The sequence below is a fragment of the Chelonia mydas genome, chromosome 12, assembly GCF_015237465.2.
Source record: "Chelonia mydas isolate rCheMyd1 chromosome 12, rCheMyd1.pri.v2, whole genome shotgun sequence".
In the NCBI taxonomy this organism is placed as follows: domain Eukaryota; kingdom Metazoa; phylum Chordata; order Testudines; family Cheloniidae; genus Chelonia; species Chelonia mydas.
The window spans coordinates 22,481,192-22,501,723 of NC_051252.2; the positions used below are offsets into that span (position 1 = coordinate 22,481,192).

A 20,532-nucleotide genomic window follows, 5' to 3' on the forward strand; every position below is an offset into this window, starting at 1 on the left:
GAGATCAGCTTTGTAAATATCAGACCCTCGAGAGCAGGGGTTGGCAACCTTCGGCACGTGGCCCATCAGAGTAATCCTCTGGCAGGCCATAAGATATTTTGTTTACATTGACCGTCCTCGGGCACGGCCCCCTGCAGCTCACAGTGGCTGCTGTTCGCTGTTCCCGGCCAATGGATGCTGTGGGAAGTGGCGCAGGCTGCAGGGACGTGCTGGCTGCTGCTTCCCACAACTCCCATTGGCTGGGAATGGCGAACCACGGCCACTGGGAGTTGCAGGGGGCCATGCCTGCGGATGGTCAATGTAAACAAAATGTCTCGCAGCTGTGTGCCGAAGGCTGCTGACCTATGCTCTAGGGTATGTCTACACTACAATTAAAAACCTGCAGCTGGCCCGTGCCAGCTGACTTGGGCTCATGGGGCTGAGGCTAGGGGGCAGTTTAATTGCGACAAAGAGATTTGAGCTTGGAATGGAGCCCAAGCTGTAGGACTCTGTGAGGTAGGAGGGTCCTAAAGCTTGGGCTGCAGCCCAAGCCCGGATGTCTACACGGCAATTAAACAGCCCCTTAGCTTGAGCCCAGTGAGCCCAAGTAATCTGGCATGGGCCAGCCACAGGTTTTTAATTGCAGTGTAGACATAGTGGCCCAAATTTTTAAGTGCATGCACTGCCCTGTGGATACTATACAAGCTTTAGAAGTATGCACACTCTCTTCATAAAAATAGCTAAATGTCTTAAGATTTTATACAATTAATTAGGAAACTTTGTTCTTTTTTTCTAAGTTTCTTTGTAGCTTTATAGCTCTGTTATAGACCATGTATGGTTTCATATACATATGGTGATTTTTAATAATAAAAACAAAAAATATATTTTTGAGAACTGTTATAGTAGCTACAGTTGTGGTTGTAAAGTATAATCATATGCATCCTCTAGGTGATGATGCTTCTAATTCTTTTCTTGAAAAGACATGCAGAAAAATTGCTGCACCTGCTCTTAATGGAAAAACTGAGTCTGTGAGTATTGCATACCATCTTTCAAACATGACTTGAAATTAAAATTTGCATAAAATGTGTTGATGTTGAGAAGTGCTCTTTAATGTAAAGTTCATTTATTTCCTCTGCAGTTGCTTATATTAGTACTAAATTAAAACCGTGCCAGATAAATTACATAAAATCATAGAAATGTAGGTCTGTAAAGGACCTCGAGTAGTCATCATGTCCAGTCTCTTGCTCTGTTGACAGCACCAAGTAAACCGAGACCATCCCTGACAGGTGTTAGTCCAACCTGTTTTTAAAATGCCTCCAATGATGGGGATTTTACAACCTCCCTTGGAAGCCTTTTCCAGAGCTTAACTACTGCTCTAGTTAATTAGAAATATCTAACCTAAATCTCCTTTGCTGCAGATTGAACCGATTACTACTACTCCTACCTTCAGTGGGCATGGAGAACAAATGATCACTGTCCCCTTTGTAGCTTCCCTTAACATATCTGAAGATAGTCATCAGGTCCTTCTCAGTCATCTTTTCTCAAGAGTAAACATGCCTAGTATTCTTAACATTTCCTTATAGGTCAGGTATTCTAAAGCTTTTACCTTTTTGTTGCTTTCCTCTGGACTCTCCAATTTGTCCATAGCTTTCATAAAGTGTGGCACCCAGAATTATACACTGTTTTCCAGCTGAAGCCTCACCAGTGCTGAGTAGAGCAGGACAGTTACCTCCCTGATCTTACATATGACTCTTGTTAATACCCCCCCAGAACATTAGCCTTTTTCACAGCTGCCTCACATTGTTGACTCATATTCAATTTGTGATCTACTGTAACATCTAGGTCCTTTTCAGTAGTACTACTATCTAACCAGTTATTTCCCATTTTATAATTATGCATTTGATTTTTCCTTCTTAAGTGAAGTACTTTGTACTTGTCTTTATTGAATTTTCTCTTGTTGAATTCAGAGCCTTTCTCCAATTTGTTTGTTTTGAATTCTGATCTTATCCTCCAAAGTGTTTGCATCCTCTTGCAGCTTGGTGTCATCTGCAAATTTTATAAACATATTTCTTCATTCCATTATACAAATCATTCAGTATTTTCATTAATGTAACACAGTGAGGAGTACAACACCTAATACAATTATTCAAGCTACTGCTAAATATTAATGTATCTCAAACCAACATTCAAATTTTCCCCAAATCAGACTTCTTGGAGGGCTTGCTTCTTGAATCTTCAGCTGATATACACTTGTCAAGAGAGCGGGTCTCTAGGCTCATAGACTCTGTCACTTGAACTTCTATTTGTATGTACACACACAGTCTGTTTCTCTGTTGCATTTGCAGCCATGCAGTTGTAGCTCTCATGTGAAAATTTGATGTGAAATGGCAGTCAGGGGTAAGGAACAGAGTTAAAAGGACACTAATTTATTTCTGTCAGAAAAACTTTTACTTGTTACCTCGCCAGGTAGCATATTACGACACTTCATGCGTAGTCAGTTTCACTGTTTCTTTATATAGTCCAGGGGTCTCAAATTCAAATGACCACGAGGGCCACGTGAGGACTAGTACATCGGCCCAAGGGCTGCATCACTGACCCCCGCCCCCCGGACCCACCCCTGTTCCAGCCCTTCCATGAGGCCCCACCTCTTCCCACCCCGTCCCTGCCCCCATTCCAACCCTTTCCCTGAAATCCCCACCCCAACTCTGCCTCCTCCCTGCCCCCAGGGGATGCGGGAGGTGTGCGGGGTGTGGCAGGGGCTCAGGGCAGAGTTGAGGTGCAGGAGGTGTGCAGGGTGTGGCGGGGGCTCAGGGCAGGGAGTTGAGGTGTGCAGGGTGTGGCGGGGGCTCAGGGCAGGGAGTTGAGGTGTGCAGGGTGTGGCGGGGGCTCAGGGCAGGGAGTCGAGGTGCAGGGTGCGGCAGGGGGCTCAGGGCAGGGGGTTCGGCTGCAGGAGGGGTTCGGGGGGGTGGGCTTCAGCATGGCGCCCACTGGGAGCAGGACAGGCTCCCTGCCTGCCCTGCCCTCACGCCGCTCTGGGAAGCGGCCGGAACCTGGGGGAGTGGGGGTAGAGGGCTGTGCGTGTTGCCCTGGCCGCTCCTCCAGGTACCGCTCCCATTGGCCGTGGTTCCCCATTCCCCGCGGCCAATGGGAGCTATGGGGGGTGGTGCCTGGAAGCAAGGGCAACAAACAGACCCCTGTACCCCCCCACCCCCAGGTTTCGGCCGCTTCCCAGAGCGGCGCGGGAGCAGGACAGGCAGGCAGGGAGCCTGCCCTGCCTCCGGTGCATGCCAGGCCAGAGCTGCTCTAGGTAAGTGCTGGGGGGGGGGAGGGTGCAGAAAATAGCCCCACGGGCCGCGTGTTTGAGACCCCTGATATAGTCAGTCTGTTTCCCTTGTTCTTTTGTGTGGATCTTTCACACAGTATCATGGAAAAATACTTTAAAAAAAGTAGGAGAATTTGATTTTAAAGCCACAAAAATACTCAGGGGATTTGAGGACAGGCATCCCATTTTGTGAAGCAACCTATATTTTGGGTGAGTATGTACTTTTAAGGTTGGTGTTGGTATGGTAAGTGATTAATTTCTGGATTTATTTAGTGTTTAAGCCTTTTTAACTGCAATAGTCTGAATGTCTAACTTTTTAAAATATCTTCAGTGTTCTGATAATGTTGGCATGAATTATTAATCTGTTTGCATTTTCTCTTAATTCTGAAACAAAAATTATCTATTTCTGTTGCCTTTTATCTATTTTTTGTTCTGTTCTGTTTTTTCAAAAATGTGAAATTAACTTTGTCTTGTCTTACTCTGGCCGTTATTGGTGAATTGCAGTTTTGTTTTTTTAGCTGGAAGTGGTGGTGGTCTTGCATGAGAAACAAAACAAATTTTATCGTGTAATTTTTCACATGGAATAATGATTTTCTAAAATGCTTTTCCTCAGGGCGGTGACAGCGTATTTATCTACTTTTTGTCTTGTTTTGTTAGACTGTCAGAGCAACTGTGGGTTTGTCTTTTAAAGAAAATATAAATATTTCTGTGCAGCCTACTGTGCAGGTAAACAGGTATGGTTCAAGTATTATTGTGCGGTTTTTTGTGTTTACAGTTTTTTTATGTAACAATAATACAAAATCCCAAAGTGTTTTCAGCCAATTTTTTGAGGCCATTAAAAGAGAACTTAGCTTTTGGGGGGATTTGTTGATGGTGGTGGTTCATATTTGGAGTAAAACTAGTGGTTACATTTAAACAGAGAATTGGATACAGTTTAGCTAGTCAAACATGAACTAAGTGTAAGTATTGGCATGTCTCTTCTATGTTAGATGAATTTTAAGTCTTTTGTAACTGTTTTTGTATCTCTCTAAATTCATGCCATACCTTTTATTCTAGTGCATTAAATGAAAACATAATTAGAAAACAACTAAAGGAGATAAAGAACAGAATGCAAAAAATGGCTCCGTGAAGTATATTTTCCCCCTTATTCCTTTTTCCTTTTAAATATGTAGCTTTCTTTTCATGCACTTGCTAAGTGAGTGAATTTGGCAGTTGAAGCCAGACTCGGTCGGTTGTTTCCCTTTTTGAAATTTCAAACCCCCTTTTTCTTGGATTAAGTTTGATTCAGTTTTCTGTATCTTCAGAAATTAGCTATTGAGATTTGAGTGGTGGTTCCCTTAACTGATTGTTATAGGTCAAAGGCAAGTATTAAATTCTGAACGTCTTGATTTATTAGTAACAACAATTTCTGTTTTCTTGTGAATTTCTTCAGCTTTTTAAAGGGAATTTAAAGTCTTTGCATACGTGCTAGACATTTGAAATATTTCACAGCATATTAATGTATATATAATTTTAAGTGAAGTTAAAAACTGAAGTTAAAAACAGGACATCACTGTTTCATAAGTGTTGGATTTAATAATTGAACACTTTTTCAGGCTCCTGCAGTTTTTGAATCCTGATCCGTTGAAAACTGATGATGTTCATTATGAGCAGCAGGTACTTTTAAAACTTAACTTCATATTTTTATTGTATACACTTCACTACTAAGCTCTTTATGGCCTTGTAATTGTACATTGTTTGTTTTCAAATGAGTCGTATTTTAAAATATATTAAATACTTTCTTATAAAAAATTTAATAGGACACAACAATGGCATTATCATTAGACAAGATGTGTATCATCATGTCCTCATATTCAGAACCCAAGTTGTTAGCATTTATCTTGGCATTCATATTGTTTTCTGTGTAATTGAAATGTGATAATACTTTATAATTGTGTAGGTTTGCTTTAGGTAGATGTGATTCAGATAGACTTATGAGAGCAACTTCTGGAATTCACACATGCTTTTTGGTTATGTTATATGTGAAAATATTACATGTGCAGACACTTCACATATATTTCAAATAGCATAATTTTTGGACAAAGTTTGTCTTAAAAATTAATCTTAGTTCATCATTCTAAAATATACTGAATTTTTAGAGTTTTCTATTTGAATATCAACTTTTAATGACTAAGGATTGTTGCTTTAGGAACTTTCAACAAAGAATACACTGTTGCTTACATGGAGACTATATGGTAAAACCTTTGTTTCAAAGTTCTTGTAAATCCCATTTCAAAGTGGGAGAGCAAGTTCGTCTGTATCCCAGAATGTCGTCTTGAATAAAATATTTTTAAAAGTACAGACCCCTTGGCTAATAGTGAAAATTTTATTTGAATGGACAACATGGGGGCTTTCCATTAACTGCTCTCAGATTTGTGCCCAGAAGTTCTTATTCCTGTAAACAGTAACTAAGAGCATCCAGAATCTGTGTAGTGGATGGGAGAGGAAAATGAGATGTTTCCAGTTAACAAATGAAGATTTCTTCCTCCTTTAGGAAAACAAACAAGGAGACTTTGTTGGTTAGCCCAGATTTTTAATATGTTGACAGGTTTTTTTTTTTTTTTAGTTCATAATTTAGAACAACCATGCAAGCGCACTGGGTCTACATGCTTAAGAAAAGGTGTGCAGATTTTTGGCAAATTATTAAAATAAATAGGATTTTCAAAAATTGCCTCTGCACATTCCCATTTTCATTATGCATGCCACTATAATCTCTCAGTTTTGAATCCATCTAGAAATGCAATGCCTAATGGGATCATGCAACTATTCATCTGAACATTTAAGACTGAGCACATGAAAAAAGTATGTAGAGTCCCACTTTCTTGAGCTATACTAGTGGGAATATGCAGAAGCACTTAAACTGGCGAGTAGCCTTTCTTACTCGTAATTCCTTTCCTAAAAATGTAAAATTTAAATAAAATGTACTCTTTGGCCACTTTTGTGGGGTAGCATATGAAGTAAAAACTTTTTATTATATACTTTTTATTACACATGTTTTTGTTAGTGTTTTCTAAATGATGTGTGTACTTTCAGGAGTTTCAAAAGATCAATACAGAACAACCTCCTATTGTTCTCAGCAACAAAATAGAGCCACGTTCAACTCTTGAAACAACACCACTTTTGGTAGATCTGAAAAAGGTAATATTAACATTTATTGTATGATACACTGAATATATTAAAGGACAGTTCTGATGCCCCAGCACACTCCTCAAATAAAGGACTCAAATTTTTTAAAGTTGGGCAGGAGTGAACAGCAAGTGTATTCATTTAAAAAAAAAATACTACTTTCAGACTCAGTTCTCAAATTTCCAGCCCCCGCCTCTATTTCTTGGTGAAGGCAGGAGCTAGGAGATTGCTTATTTTATGATACAGATAGCAGAAACAGAGAATTGCTCCAACAATGAACTGGCAGACCCTCCCAGCCTCTTTTGGGAACCTCTGTTTTGGAAAAGGGTATTCGCCTATATGTGCTTCATCCAAGAGGCATAGAGGGGAATACATTTGTGCTTAATTCCCTGTGCTTAACATGGAGAGCCAGATTCCTGGGGAACTGTTTTGGGGGCCAAAGCCAGCAATAAGCAGGGGATGGACAGGGAAGGTGCTGATGACAGTAGTGTCTTTTTCTCAGAATTTAGAGTGGGAGAGGATGGAATCTTTTATTATCTGAGTGCCTAGCTACTACTTTTAACACAGAGATCCTTCATTTCATGGCTTCCATTTTCACTTCATCCACTGATAACTTCAGGGTAATTTTAAATGTGTTCAGGTGCGATTCAGATCCCATTATCAGAGGCAAGTGAACGAGCCTCTGATAGTGTGGCTGATGTTATTAGGCCCTGTGATCGTGTCCCAGAAGTCACCTACTACAGGACAGGCCTAACAAAGAAAATAACAGAACGCCACTAGCCGTCACCTTCAGCCCCCAACTAAAACCCCTCCAACGCATTATTAAGGATCTACAGCCTATCCTGAAGGATGACCCAACACTCTCACAAATCTTGGGAGACAGGCCAGTCCTTGCCTACAGACAGCCCCCCAACCTGAAGCAAATACTCACCAGCAACCACATACCACACAACAGAACCACTAACCCAGGAACCTATCCTTGCAACAAACGCCGTTGCCAACTGTGCCCACATATCTATTCAGGGGACACCATCACAGGGCCTAATAACATCAGCGACACTATCAGAGGCTCGTTCACCTGCACATCCACCAATGTGATATATGCCATCATGTGCCAGCAATGCCCCTCTGCCATGTACATTGGTCAAACTGGACAGTCTTTACGTAAAAGAATATATGGACACAAATCAGATGTCAAGAATTATAACATTCATAAACCAGTCGGAGAACACTTCAATCTCTCTGGTCACGCGATTACAGACATGAAAGTTGCTATATTACAACAAAAAAACTTCAAATCCAGACTCCAGCGAGAAACTGTTGAATTGGAATTCATTTGCAAGTTGGATACAATTAACTTAGGCTTGAATAGAGACTGGGAATGGCTAAGTCATTATGCAAGGTAACCTATTTCTCCTTGTCTTTTCCTGCCCTCCCACCCAGACGTTCTTGTTAAACCCTGGATTTGTGCTGGAAATGGCCCAACTTGATTATCATACACATTGTAAGGAGAGTGATCACTTTAGATAAGCTATTACCAGCAGGAGAGTGGGGTGGGAGGAGGTATTTTTTCATGCTTTGTGTGTATATAAAAAGATCTTCTACACTTTCCACAGTATGCATCCGATGAAGTGAGCTGTAGCTCACGAAAGCTTATGCTCAAATAAATTGGTTAGTCTCTAAGGTGCCACAAGTACTCCTTTTCTTTTTGCGAATACAGAATAACACAGCTGTTACTCTGAAACCTGTCGAAGTATATGGAGTTAGTTGAATTTTTCATAGTGGGGGTCAGTCTCCTCACTGATTTTACTTTGGCTTATTTGATCAAAAGGATCTCATTGATGGTCGCTGGCCTCAGAATGGTTCCTAAGCAGTGGTTCTTTAAATAATGTCCCTATGGGGGCTACTCTTGCAGGTGTTGCAGCGCCTGGGATTGAATATCTTCATCAGCAGTGCCCGTCAGATCACACATGCGCACCTCCCACTCTTGTGCTGTGAGCACGATGTGTATATATAGCACTGTACGGTCCGACCGCCCTCAGTTCCTTCTCTGCCACCTTTGGTCTGGGGTGGAATCCACAGCAAAGCCTGCTTCTCCTGTTCCCTCAATAGCTAGTGCCTTACCTGTTAGTTGTAGTATAGTTAGTACTAATACTCCTTTCTTCAATCTAAAAAAAACATTTTTTTTTGTTTTTACTTTACCTTTACAGCAATTTCAATAAAGTAGACCAGAAAGCTTTTTCCCCTCACCCTTATGCCCAGATCCCCAGGGTTTAAGAGGTATGCCCCTCTGGGGCCGCTTTCTTGGTAATGGACAGCAACCCACAGTGTATTTGCTGCCTGGGAGAGGGACACGTCCCACAAAAGTGTCCCGGTGCCATGGCATAACAGTCAGAGCCAGAAAAGACTGGGACATTTGGTTAAAATTTCTCCTCATGGAGAAATCACTGTGACCTGCATCGGACCTGTGCCCAGACTCCCCTCCTGTGAGGCCCTCATGCTCTGCCAGGTTGTCTGCCTATCCTCATTCCCTGCTTCTCTTGACGAGAAGAAACGGGCTTCCTCCTCACTCTGAGGCACAGTCTGTGAGAACACTATCCTCTGCAAGGTCAGTTGCCTCAACATCCTCTGACAGGGGACATAGATCCAGGGCCTGTCCAAGTACTTCCTGTACTGGAATGAAGAAATGGTCTAAAGATCCTAACCAAGCAGACCTACAGCCCTCGGCACTGTGTCAGGTCTGGAGACTGAGACAAGCAAGCTTCAGGAGCTATGGCACTACAAAACTGCTGTCAATATAGGTCCCTGCCGATCCACTGCCTCCTCAGTTCCTTCTTGTTGCTTAGTCCGACAGAGGGGAAGGCAGGTGGGTTTGGAATGGACATGAGCAACACATCTTGAAGAACAACAGTTACGAAAAGGTGAATAACCATTTTTCATGCCCATATCCAAGATTTTTACCCAAGATTCCATCATCTTTCCATTTCAATCAACCAATGCACCTTTCTTGCTTCTTCCTAAAGCCTCACAGTAACCAACAGGAGGCAACACTATACACCCTAAACCTGAAACGAGCATTAGTATTCTACTTAGGACTAAACCTTTCTGAAAATCACCACAATTATTCCTCTCAACCACCAAAAGATCCAGAGGCACATCTATCTCTAAACAACGCCCTTCCGAGTGGATCCTGCAATGTAGACATTCACATTACGAACTCCACAATAGCCTCCTCCTGCAATTAGAGTACATTCCACACATTCACAATCCCCCTCGATAGCTTTTCTCAAGAATGTCTCCTTTGCTGACATTTGCAAAGCTGCCACATGCGCATCAACAGACACTTTTGCACATCCCTACAGTATTATGCATGACACCATAGCAGACACTCTCCTAGGACATACTGTCCTATCATCAGCAGTAAATGTTACTTTGAAGCCTTAGCCTTCCAATTGGGGCACTGCTTTCTAGTCCCCTACAAGTGGAGCACCTGTAGGGACATCACTTGAAGAAGAAGGAGAGGGTTACTTGTCCTGTGCAGTAGCTGAGGTTCTTTGAGATGTGTGTCCCATGAGTGTTCCACTACCCGTCCTCTTCCCCTCTGCTTTGGAGCTGAAAATGTATGCTCTGCAGCAGAGAAGGAATTGAGGGCAGTTGGGTTGCACAGTGCTAGACATATGTCCAGCTCATAGCATGAGAGCAGGGTGGTGCACATATGTGGTCCAACAGGCACTGCTGATGAAGATTTCTGATCCCAAGTGCAGGGGGCACTGCTGCACCCACAAGTGGAGCACCCATAGGGGGACACATCTCAAAGAACCTCAGTTACTGCATAGGGCGAGTAGCCTGTTTTTCAAATCAGCCCCATTGAGACTTAAATTTAGAAAGCATAATTACATTTAAAAATTGGTATGAAAGTGATTTAGTAATACTTTTGAACAGGCCTTAGGCCATTTAAAGCAAGTGCAAGTAATGTTTTTGGACATTCTGAAGCACTTCTAGATTGTGCATATACCTTCTCATGTTTAGAAGAGAAATGTCAGTCATTCCGTCATGTGTAATCTGTTTGCTTGACATTTTATGTACATTATAGTTACTGTATATGTGGGTCTAAGAAATCATGATTGAAGGATCCTCCTTTGGGGGCAATAAGTGATCCAAAAGTGGAGGTAAAATACAGTGAAACAAGCTTTCACCACAAAAGTTAAATATGTTGACCTAAGAAAAATATATGTTGCATTTGTTTCTTCCTTTTAGATATTTCAGATCTTTACATCTTTTTTTTTTAAGAATACATTCAAAATTAAGCACTTAAATGCCCCAGACTTTTGACATAACACTTTTTTTTTTCATTTTTATTTATTTATTTATTTATTGTAGGAGCTTCTCCGGAATAAATTTCTAGGTCCTAATCTCACAGAATCTTACTGTTGGCCACCAATAGCTCGTGGATGTGATTCAGTTGTCATTTCTCATCATGGAAATGATCCTTTTTTGTATATTCCACCCATTCTTACATTTTTACAATCAGGGAGCTGCTACAAGTCTCTGCCAACTAGGAATGGAGTAAGTAAAACAAAAAATGTTTATTTTACAAGACAGTGCCATTTTTTTCTAATTTAAAGTGTAAGTGACTTTACAGAGTTTCATTTGAAAATATGCTCACATTACGAGTATAAAACCTAGGCAACTCAGGAATAATTTGTAATACAAAGGCAGTTGAAATATGCCTCAAACTCTTTATTTTCCAAAAATTGGTAGATTACATCTATGTAACTGTTCTAGACACATCTCTGAGAGAGATTAAACAAGATGTATAAGATTGTGTCCCTATCCAGCTCATTAACAACTTCTATAAAATGTTTCTTTATATTTCATTACATATTAAGTAAAAAGGGGATAACCCTAATATCCTGGTGATACTCCTAGTTGGATAAAATATTTTAAGTATCTAAATTTCCCCTGCAGTTTCATTGGATAAGATATTCTTCTTTGAAGTAGTGTCCCTGTGGGTGCTCCATATCGGGTTTGCATGCGCTCCATGCACCTTTGGTTATGTGCACCTAAAGTGACGCATCCATAGGGAATACCTCTCAAAGATTTCCAGTTACTGCACAAAGCAAGTAACTTCTTTCTTTCCCTGTGCTTACCTGTTAAATGCTCCTAGATTTCACTCTAAAGGTATCTGAATTTCAGATTATAGATTATAAATGCTGTCTGTCTGTACTTTGGATATTTTGTATAGAGCACTTCGGGATCCTTCAAGAAAGGTTTTTATGATTACTGAAAAGTTCTGCATTGCAATATTTAGATAGGTAATGTTGATTCTCTGAGATGTATTGTGACTGTGCAGAAGAAAAGATTTATTTCTGTTATGCCACTTCATTAATATGAAGGGCCGAACTTTGTAATGGTGGCAGAAGTGGAGACACTGTTATGGAGCCTCACTTGGACTGGTACTCACTGTTTAGGAATTAAATAGCTTATATGTAAAATGCAGATGGGGAAGAGATAGAAACAAACCATCTGTGGGTAGCTCTTCTGTATGGAGGTTTTCTATGAAGACTTCAGAGGGAGTGACTTTCTGAATGAACTGTGTGGTTGTGGACCCTCACGAGGGGGTTAGCCCTCCATCACTCTTTTCATCAGATGGGAAATCTGTGTAAAAATATCACAGGGAATAAAGGGGAGTGAGGACCACCTGGGATCTCCTCTTTCTCCTTGCCTGGTGCTAATGTGGGGTTGTCTTCTACCTTTTCACATGAGGACTTTCTGACTGTTCAAGATATGATTAGATGGGTGGCAGAACCTCTGGATCAGAAGCTTACAGTGCTACAGTAGAAGTTCTCTGGAGTTGCTGAGTTTTGTATGTCCTGAATTCAGCCTTTCAAAAAGTATGTGCATTATTTGGCTCTTTGAAGCACAGAAGCCAGGATCTGAATTATCCGCATTATTGCCACGTCAGTATGGACCTGTATGTGGAGCAAAGCCCTTGCCTGGAGCCCACTATTCTTGGGCTCTGGACACATCTTTGGCCGACCAAGGCTAGGTGTTAGTAGAATAGCTTAGCAAGGCAACCAGTTGGAAGATCTGTCCCACATTCACTAATCACTGAAAACTGAGTTTCTGATTTTGCATGGTGATTGGTCATTTAGGGCCAAACTTCCAAAAAGTTGGGTACATGGAAACATGCACACACAATTCAAGCACTATCACCTGCATGCATGTGGGGCATAACGGTTTTTTTAAAATATCTAAATATTATCTACATGTGCAGGGGATAGCATTTCTTAAGTGTTTGTTTGCACAGAAGTTTGTGTTTGTAGAAATGAAGGCTGCATTTTGGCTCATTTGAAAACCTGAGCTATAATGTGTATAGTACAGTAGTCAAGTAGCCATGACTTGATCATGCATATCTATTGCTTGTTGCTTATTCTGTGGAATTGTGCTTCCTGTTCTGCTTTAGTTAGCCTTTCCTCTAATCCTCCATCCCTCTGGGACCTACACTATTTGCACGTAACAATTTGAGAGAACCTACTGAACTGAACAGCTTAATTTACAATTTTAGAAAAATCACTCATATTGCAAATTTTATTCCTGCCTTACAAGACTTACTACTGATCTTCTATCCTCTAACATTCTAAACTTTTCTAGTCCTAAACTCGGAAATTGTGTGAACTGATGTCTCTTTTGTTGTGTGTGTTTACAGCCAATAGCATTAATCGTATGTCCTGGGTGGAGGAAAGCACAACTTGTTTTTGAATTATTGGAAAAATATGGCAGATGCTCCAGGCCACTTCATCCAGTGTTGATATTATTAGGACTGAATAAAGAAGAAGCCAAAAATATGAAACTTCAAAGAGGATGTAAGAATTTTTTACCGCTTATTTATGCTGTAAAATGATAGGGGTTATCTTAAATTTGCAAAGTGTTTTTATGCTTCATGTTATGTAAGTCTGTGATTTTAAAGGGCAGTAACGACAATAAAATTTGACAAAGCATGTGTGGCTTTGGAATTCCATGAAAGTGATGGACTAGTGGCACTTGTAGAGCTTAATGCTGGTGCAGTGAAAAATCCTCATGCTGCTCTGCCAGTGCATCTAAGTCCTTACCTATAATGCCTCTGTTGTTTAAGACATCATTAAAGTGTATGACACTACTTCATGTGCTTCGGCGTGCTAGGCAGGTGGTTTAAGTATCTTGCTGAATTGGGACATTAATTCTACACCTCTCAATCTTAGAGATTAGCAGTTTTGTTGTTGTTAATGTGAGGCACAAAGATGTCCACTGATGGAAAAAAATGAGATTGTTATTTACCAGGCTTCATGCTGGGGCTTCAGTTTTTTTTAAACATAAAATGGGCAAGAGCTGTTAATGAATCATGAATAGGCTACCTGCCCTAACTACTAATGTTAGACAATTTGCATTGGGTATTACAATGAAAGTATGTTGTAAAAGATTTGAAGGCTGGAAAGGGCAATAGGTGTGCAGATAGGTATGAATAGAGTAGTCCGTGCATTAGGGACAGCGTGGAAGAATGTGTGAAGGCGCTAGTTGCAGATGTGTACCCCTAAACTCATACTCATGACCATTGTCACTTTGAACCAATACTTCTAGCTGTAGAAGGCTAGTCTATTAACCCACTTTACTATCTATCCCTTTATTCATTGTTGTTTGCATTCAGATTTAGTTACCTTTTTTTGGCTTTTTGTTGAGGATTGTTTGCTAAATTTAAAAAAATGCTGGTGGCTTTTTTTGCTAGAATGGAGAATAACAAACAGGAAACAAACTTTTAAACGTTTTTTTTAAAATGGCCTGTTTTAGCTTTCTGCTCTCTTATATCATGCATGCTGTCTGAAGTCCCTAATGAGTGAATTCAGGGCTTGATTGAGACAAACATAAATCTTGTTTCTCAACTGGTGGTAGGTTTGTGTGTTCAGTCTGAGTATTCTTTATATCATAAATGTCTGCATAATTATCACTTTCGTTGAGTGATCATTATAATAGGTTTGAATTTTGTGTTTCCTTACTAATTCTTTGCAAATCTCAGCCTATCTCTAGACTCTAGTATAATACAGCTATGATTTTTCCCCCCATAAATGTTAATTTAAAAAAAAACTAGATTTACTAGAACCAGATATAGAAGTACAGCTATGTAGCTACAACTATTGACTTCATTCACAATTTGGAAAATTGTGAATGACTTTCCTAAGAAGAGACTACTGTTTAGTCTACATAGTGTGGTGATGATTTGTAGAAGTTATGTTTGGTTTTACATGTTGGCTGAATCCACATCTCTGCTTAGTGAAAGGGAGGGGACATATGACCCTAAGCCATCTTCTTATGTCCCGCCTATCCCAAGGCTGCTTGGGACAGAAATAGTTCCTCTTCAAGTGGTTGCAGATGTGTATTCCACTCTGGTGTGTGTGCACCCAGCTCATTCAAGCTAGAGACCTTTGCTTAGCAGTACCCATAGGGGTGGGGCTCTGGCCCTCCTAGCCCCTCCCAGGAATATATTAGGGTGGCTCCTGCCCAACCCCCTTGCAGTTGATATTTACCTCACAGTTTCTGAGAGACAACAATGAAATTGTCTGTAAATAGTTAGCACTACCCTTGTAGTTAGTGGCTAGTATTTACTTTAGGAATTATCCTGTTTATTGTAGGGTTTTTTTGCTAAGCCCTCACCAGGGTTTAAGCACTGTCCTTCGTGTGGGGTGGCTATTCCAAAGAGCCAGCGTGGTGGTGGTTGTGTGTAGGAGAGGGGCATATAAAGAAAAGTGCTCCATTTGTTGCTCCATAAAGAAAATCAGATGACACAGAGCTTGCGTTTAAAATAACACCTCATTATTTTACTGTGAGGCCAGTTTTGCCGTCAGGGCCTTCTGTGGATTGCCAGGCCCATCAGTCTTCATAGCTGGTGTGTACCTCAAATAGTCTGCCAGATGCAGACTGTTCTCCTTGGAAAAGAAGAGAGTGGTCCCCTTGCTCTGATCCCTCAAGAACGAAAACTCATAACACTAGTTGTACCCATTCTAGGGCTCAAAGAGACTCTTCCTCCTCTTCCTCAGGAGAAGCATGGGACACTGCCATCTTTCACCTGGTGTCTCATGTAGAGCAGCGTTGTCTGCCTGGTCTCCAGTACTGAGGCAAAACCAGATCTGCACCGTATTGTCAACTCCTGTGCTGTCTGCTGAATGGTCTTTGAGTCCAGTACCAATGTCACTTTCAGCACCGACAGTCTCAAACCCGTTGGCGTACCAGGCAGCAGCTGACTTACTTTGTCTTTCCGTCTCAGACGCTTCACTGATTCAGGAATCCTCTTCTGGAATGGTACTCTTGACGTACCCTGGGTGGTTGCTTCAGGGAGACTTGCTAGAGAGGTGAACCTAGTCCCATCGTTGGCACTGAGACATCCCTCTTCAGTACTAATACCATCTTCAGTGCCCACAACTTCACTAACCAGGATCTCAACATCTGCAGGACTGATTCCTGATCCAGTACCAACCTCCTCCTTGGTACCTGTTGTGACTCCAGCATTAGTCGTTTTCGGCTACCAGCTGTTGCTACACTGTAGTCGGTGACTGCACTGGCTACAGTATTGCTTTGATGCATCACTGGATCTCAAACAGAGGTGCGACATTTGGTAGCCCCAGCAGATTTGGTCCCTCTGTTAACGGTAGGCTATTTGGGATGCTCTTTATACTCCAGCTTGGGATCAGCTGTTGCTTCTTTGTCTCCTTCCAGGATTTGGTCTTGCAAATTCTCTAGACCTCCTATGAAGGACTGTCAATGGTACCAAGATTGATCAGAAGATAAGAGAGATTGGCCTGGTGCTTATTGGCCTCTGGTACAGTACTCATTTCCACATTGGCTGCCTTGGCATCCATGGACCACTGCACGTTTTTCAAGATCTCAGTTGTATTCTAGACCAGGGGTTCTCAATCTTTCTTTCTGAGCCCCTCCCCCACAAGCTATAAAAACTCCAGGGCCCAGGGGGGCTCGGGGGGCGGGGGGTATTGTGGCATGTACCTTGGGCATAGGTGTAGTTTGACTTCTGTTTTTGCGGGGGGGCAGGGACCAGCAGGGCTCGAGCTAGCTTCACATGGCGGGGTCCAGGGAGGGAACGCCACCTCCACCCCCTGACTCACCTCAGCAGGTCACCCAGCCTGTCGGGGTGGGCTGGGCAAACAAAAATTATAATTCAAAGAGGGGACTCAGCTCAAAAAGTTTGAAAACCGTTTAGGGTGCAGGGAGGGGGGTAGCTAGAGGCTGTGTGCAGATGGCGGAGGGTAGCTCAGGGTGCAGAGAGGGGTGTCTAGGTGCTGTGTGAGGGTAGGGGGGTAGCTCAGGGGTAGGGAGAGAGGAACTAGGGGCTGTGTGCTGGGATGGGTCCCCTGCGGTCCCGGTTCCCAGTGGGCTCTGCCAGCCACAAAGCCGGGTCCCTCCACCTGGGCAGCTCTTACTGGCTGCCTCTGTGGGAGCAAAGAGGGCTGGGAGCTGAGGAGCAACCCCAGGCACCAGCAGCAGCAGAAGACGAGGGAACGCTGTGGCTGCCTGCTCCTTGGGACCAGCCAGATCAGCAGCAGCCTTGCACTGGCCGACTCCGGCTTCCCGTCTCTGACTTGGTCAGGCGGCGGGGAGAGAAAGAGATTGAGGGGGGGAGGATGGAGCTGCCCCGGGACTGCCCTGCTCTTGAGCTGCAGTTTTAGGGGAAAACACCCTCCATACCCCAACTCTGCCCATGGGCTCAGGGCTTCTGCACCACGGGGAGCACCAAGGCTCGGGGCTCCAAGATTCTGCCCCGCTGCTCTTTGCTTTAGTCCTGTAAGTGGTGCCAGGGATCTGAGCTTCAGCTCTGCGGCTCCTGGCTTCAGCCCCGCCGGGGACGCCGGTGTTCGGGGCTTCAGCCCCGTGTGGGGCGCTGGGGCTTGGGCTTTGGGTTTTGGCTGTGGGGACCCTCGATCCCCTTAAAGGGCTCCAGGACCCCCAAGGAGCCGTGGTTCCCTGGTTGAGAACTGTTGTTCTAAACTGAGGTCACTAAATCGTCTAGTCCTTCACCTTCTGCCTCCATAAGAACGGTCATATCGGGTCAGACCAAAAATCCATCTAGCTCAGTATCCTGTCTTCCAACAGTGGCCAATGCCAGGTGTTTCAGAGGCAATGAACAGAACAGTAAGTCATCAAGTGATCCATCCCCTATTGACCATTCCCAGCTTCTGGCAAAGAGAAGCTAGGGATACCATCCCTGCCCATCCTGGGTAATAGCCATTGATGGACCTATCCTCCATGAATTTATCTAGTTCTTTTTTGAACCCTGATATAGTCTTGGCCTTCACATCCTCTGGCAAAGAGTTCCATAGGTTGACAGTGTGTTGTGTGAAGAAATACTTCCTTGTGTTTGTTTTAAACCTGCTGCCTATTAATTTCACGTAGTGACCGCTAGTTCTTGTGTTATGAGAAGGAGTAAATAACACTTCCTTATTTACTTTCTCCACACTAGTTATGATTTTATAGACCTCTATCATATCCCCCCATAGTCGTCTCTTTTCCAAGCTGAAAAGTCCCAGTCTTATTAATCTCTCCTCATACGGAAGCCATTCCATATCCCTAATCATTTGTGTTGCCCTTTTCTGAACCTTTTCCAATTCCAGTATATCTCTTTTGAGACAGGGCGACCACATCTGCACGCAGTATTTAAGATGTGGGTGAACCATGGGTTTATATAGAGGCAATATGATATTTTCTGTCTTCTTACTTATCTTTTTCTTAATGATCCCCAATATTCTGTTCGTTTTTTTGACTCTGCTGTACATTTAGTGGATGTTTTCAGAGAACTATCTAAAGTGACTCCCAAGATCTTTCTTGAATGGTAACAGCTAATTTAGACTCCATCATTTTATATATATAGTTGGGATTATGTTGTCCAATGTGCATTATTTTGTATTTATCAACATTGAATTTCATGTGCCATTTTGTTGCCCAGTCACCTAGTTTTGTGAGATCCCTTTGTAACTCTTCACAGTCTGTTTTGGACTTAATTATCTTGAGTAGTTCAAGACAGTGGGTTCAAGCTGATATTGCCCTTGCTGAATTTCCAACGCTGTAAGAGGAACAACTTTTGCTTCAGGATGAGGTTCTTGTTCCACCACCTCTGTCATTCTCCTTGCCAGATGACTCCATAGTCCCGGACTCATCCTTCCTGATTCTGGAAGACTAATGTTTGTCAGGACCTTCTAAGGATATGTTGGCAGCTTTGTGTATCCAAGCTGATCTTATTCAAGAGTGCACCCATAAATTGCTGAACATTCTGCAGCCTTCAGCTGTGGGAAAGTTAGCCTTCCTGGAAAATGAGACTCTTGGAACTAGCAAAGTCCCTGTGGCACATGCCAGTGTCTGTGCCACCTACACCGAAACATACTGACAGATGTTACTACATCCCCATGAAAGATTTTGAGTGTTTCTACTCTCACCCAGCTCCCAATTTCCTTGTGGTGACTGTGACTAGGGAGCAGATTTATCAGGCAGATATGTCTATGCCTAAAGAGAAAGAGATTAAAAAGTTTGACTTAATGGGCAGCAAGGTGTACTCTGTTATCTGTGCAGATGCTCATTGCTAATCAACAGGCATTTTTGTCTGAAGATGACTTTGTAAATTGGAATTCACGGTCTCAATTTAGAGATAAATTACCTTAAGATGCCAGGGAGAAGTTCAAGTCTTTCCTGGCTGAGGGCTGTTTTGTGGGGAAAATACCGCTGCAGTCAGTGTCCTCTGTGGCGGACACCTCATCTAGGGTTGTGGCCTCAACTATGACAATGAGGAGGACTTCTTGGCTGTAGAACTCAAGCATTGCTCTGCATGTGCAACAGACAATAGAGGACTTAACATTTAGCAGGCAGTCTTTGTTTCGGAAAAGACAGATGAGACTTACATTCTTTTAAGTATTCCAGGGCCACGTCACATTCTTAGGGGTTTATACCCCATCAGTAAAAAGACATCATTATGGGCGTCTGAAACAACACTTCCATCCATGCTCACAGCAGTATTTTAAACAGCCTTCTTATCCTAAAGGCAACACGACTTCTCCAAGAGAAAACAGAAGTTGATAGGAGAAGGCCTTTTGGTGTGGGCTTTAACCAGCCAGCTCGTCCTTCATCTGGCAAGCAGCCACATTGACTCTCCCTTCCCTGTGGGGACAGGTTGTCCCCACATCCACTGTGCTTGGGACTGAATAACCTCAGACAGTTGGTCCTAAGCACTGTGCCATTCAATTCCTACCTATCCATCCATCCTGGCCCTTTTCTGGGACTCCTCTCATGAGTCACTGCTCCTTCAGCAGGTCCAGACTCTGTGTTCATTGGGGGCTGTAGAGGAGGTCTCCCTGCAGCATCAGGGAAAGGGACTCCCAGTACTTCCTGATCCCCACATCCGTGAGAGGGGTGAGGCCTATTCTTGCTCTTTGTGGTCTCAACAAATTCATCAAATGCATTGTCACCTTGGGCCTTGAATCTTTGGACCTTGAATCACAGTGACTGGTTTGGTGCCCTCAGTCTCCAGGACACCACCTTCTAGGTGGCTATTCTCTTAAGCCACAGGAAGTCAACATTATCAGTATACAGTTCTCCTCTTTGTCCTGTCATTGGTGCTATGCTTCTTTAACAAATACATGACAGTGGTACCAGCCTGTCTCCAGGGGAAAGAAATTCATATCTTCCTGTACCTGGACGATTGGTTGGTGAAGGACAGATCTGAACAAGTAGTTCGTCAGGTGCATATCACACTGCACCTCTTCAGACAGCTGGAGTTGATTTTGAACAAAGCAAAGTCAAAGTTGATTCCAGCTCAAAAAATTGAGTACATTGGGTACATTAGACTAGACTACATATTAGAGGGCCTTTGTCCCACACAGGTGATTCTAGATAGCTCATCTTTGTCTGGACCTCAAATCTCATGCTTCGACCATGGTCCGTGTGTACCTCAAGTTATGGCCACGTGCACTTATGTGGTTCAGCATGCAAGATCACCTCTTCGTCCTCTGCATGATAGTTGAGGTGGTCTATCACTCAAT

General features: G+C 42.7%; 1 protein-coding gene across 6 annotated transcripts in view; it reads left to right on the forward strand.

Annotated features, from left to right (window-relative positions):
- The window catches only part of TDRD12 (tudor domain containing 12), a 121,018-nt gene that overhangs the window by 23,704 nt on the left and 76,782 nt on the right, over positions 1-20,532 (forward strand). For 5 of the 6 annotated variants that reach the window (XM_043526345.1, XM_037877966.2, XM_043526343.1 and 2 more), the window contains 6 exons: positions 928-1,007; positions 3,959-4,035; positions 4,897-4,957; positions 6,374-6,478; positions 10,847-11,032; positions 13,176-13,332. In XM_043526345.1, the coding sequence (XP_043382280.1) occupies positions 928-1,007; positions 3,959-4,035; positions 4,897-4,957; positions 6,374-6,478; positions 10,847-11,032; positions 13,176-13,332 (666 nt within the window). The remainder of the gene's footprint in view (positions 1-927; positions 1,008-3,958; positions 4,036-4,896; positions 4,958-6,373; positions 6,479-10,846; positions 11,033-13,175; positions 13,333-20,532) is intronic. The other variant, XM_043526347.1, reaches the window with a different exon arrangement.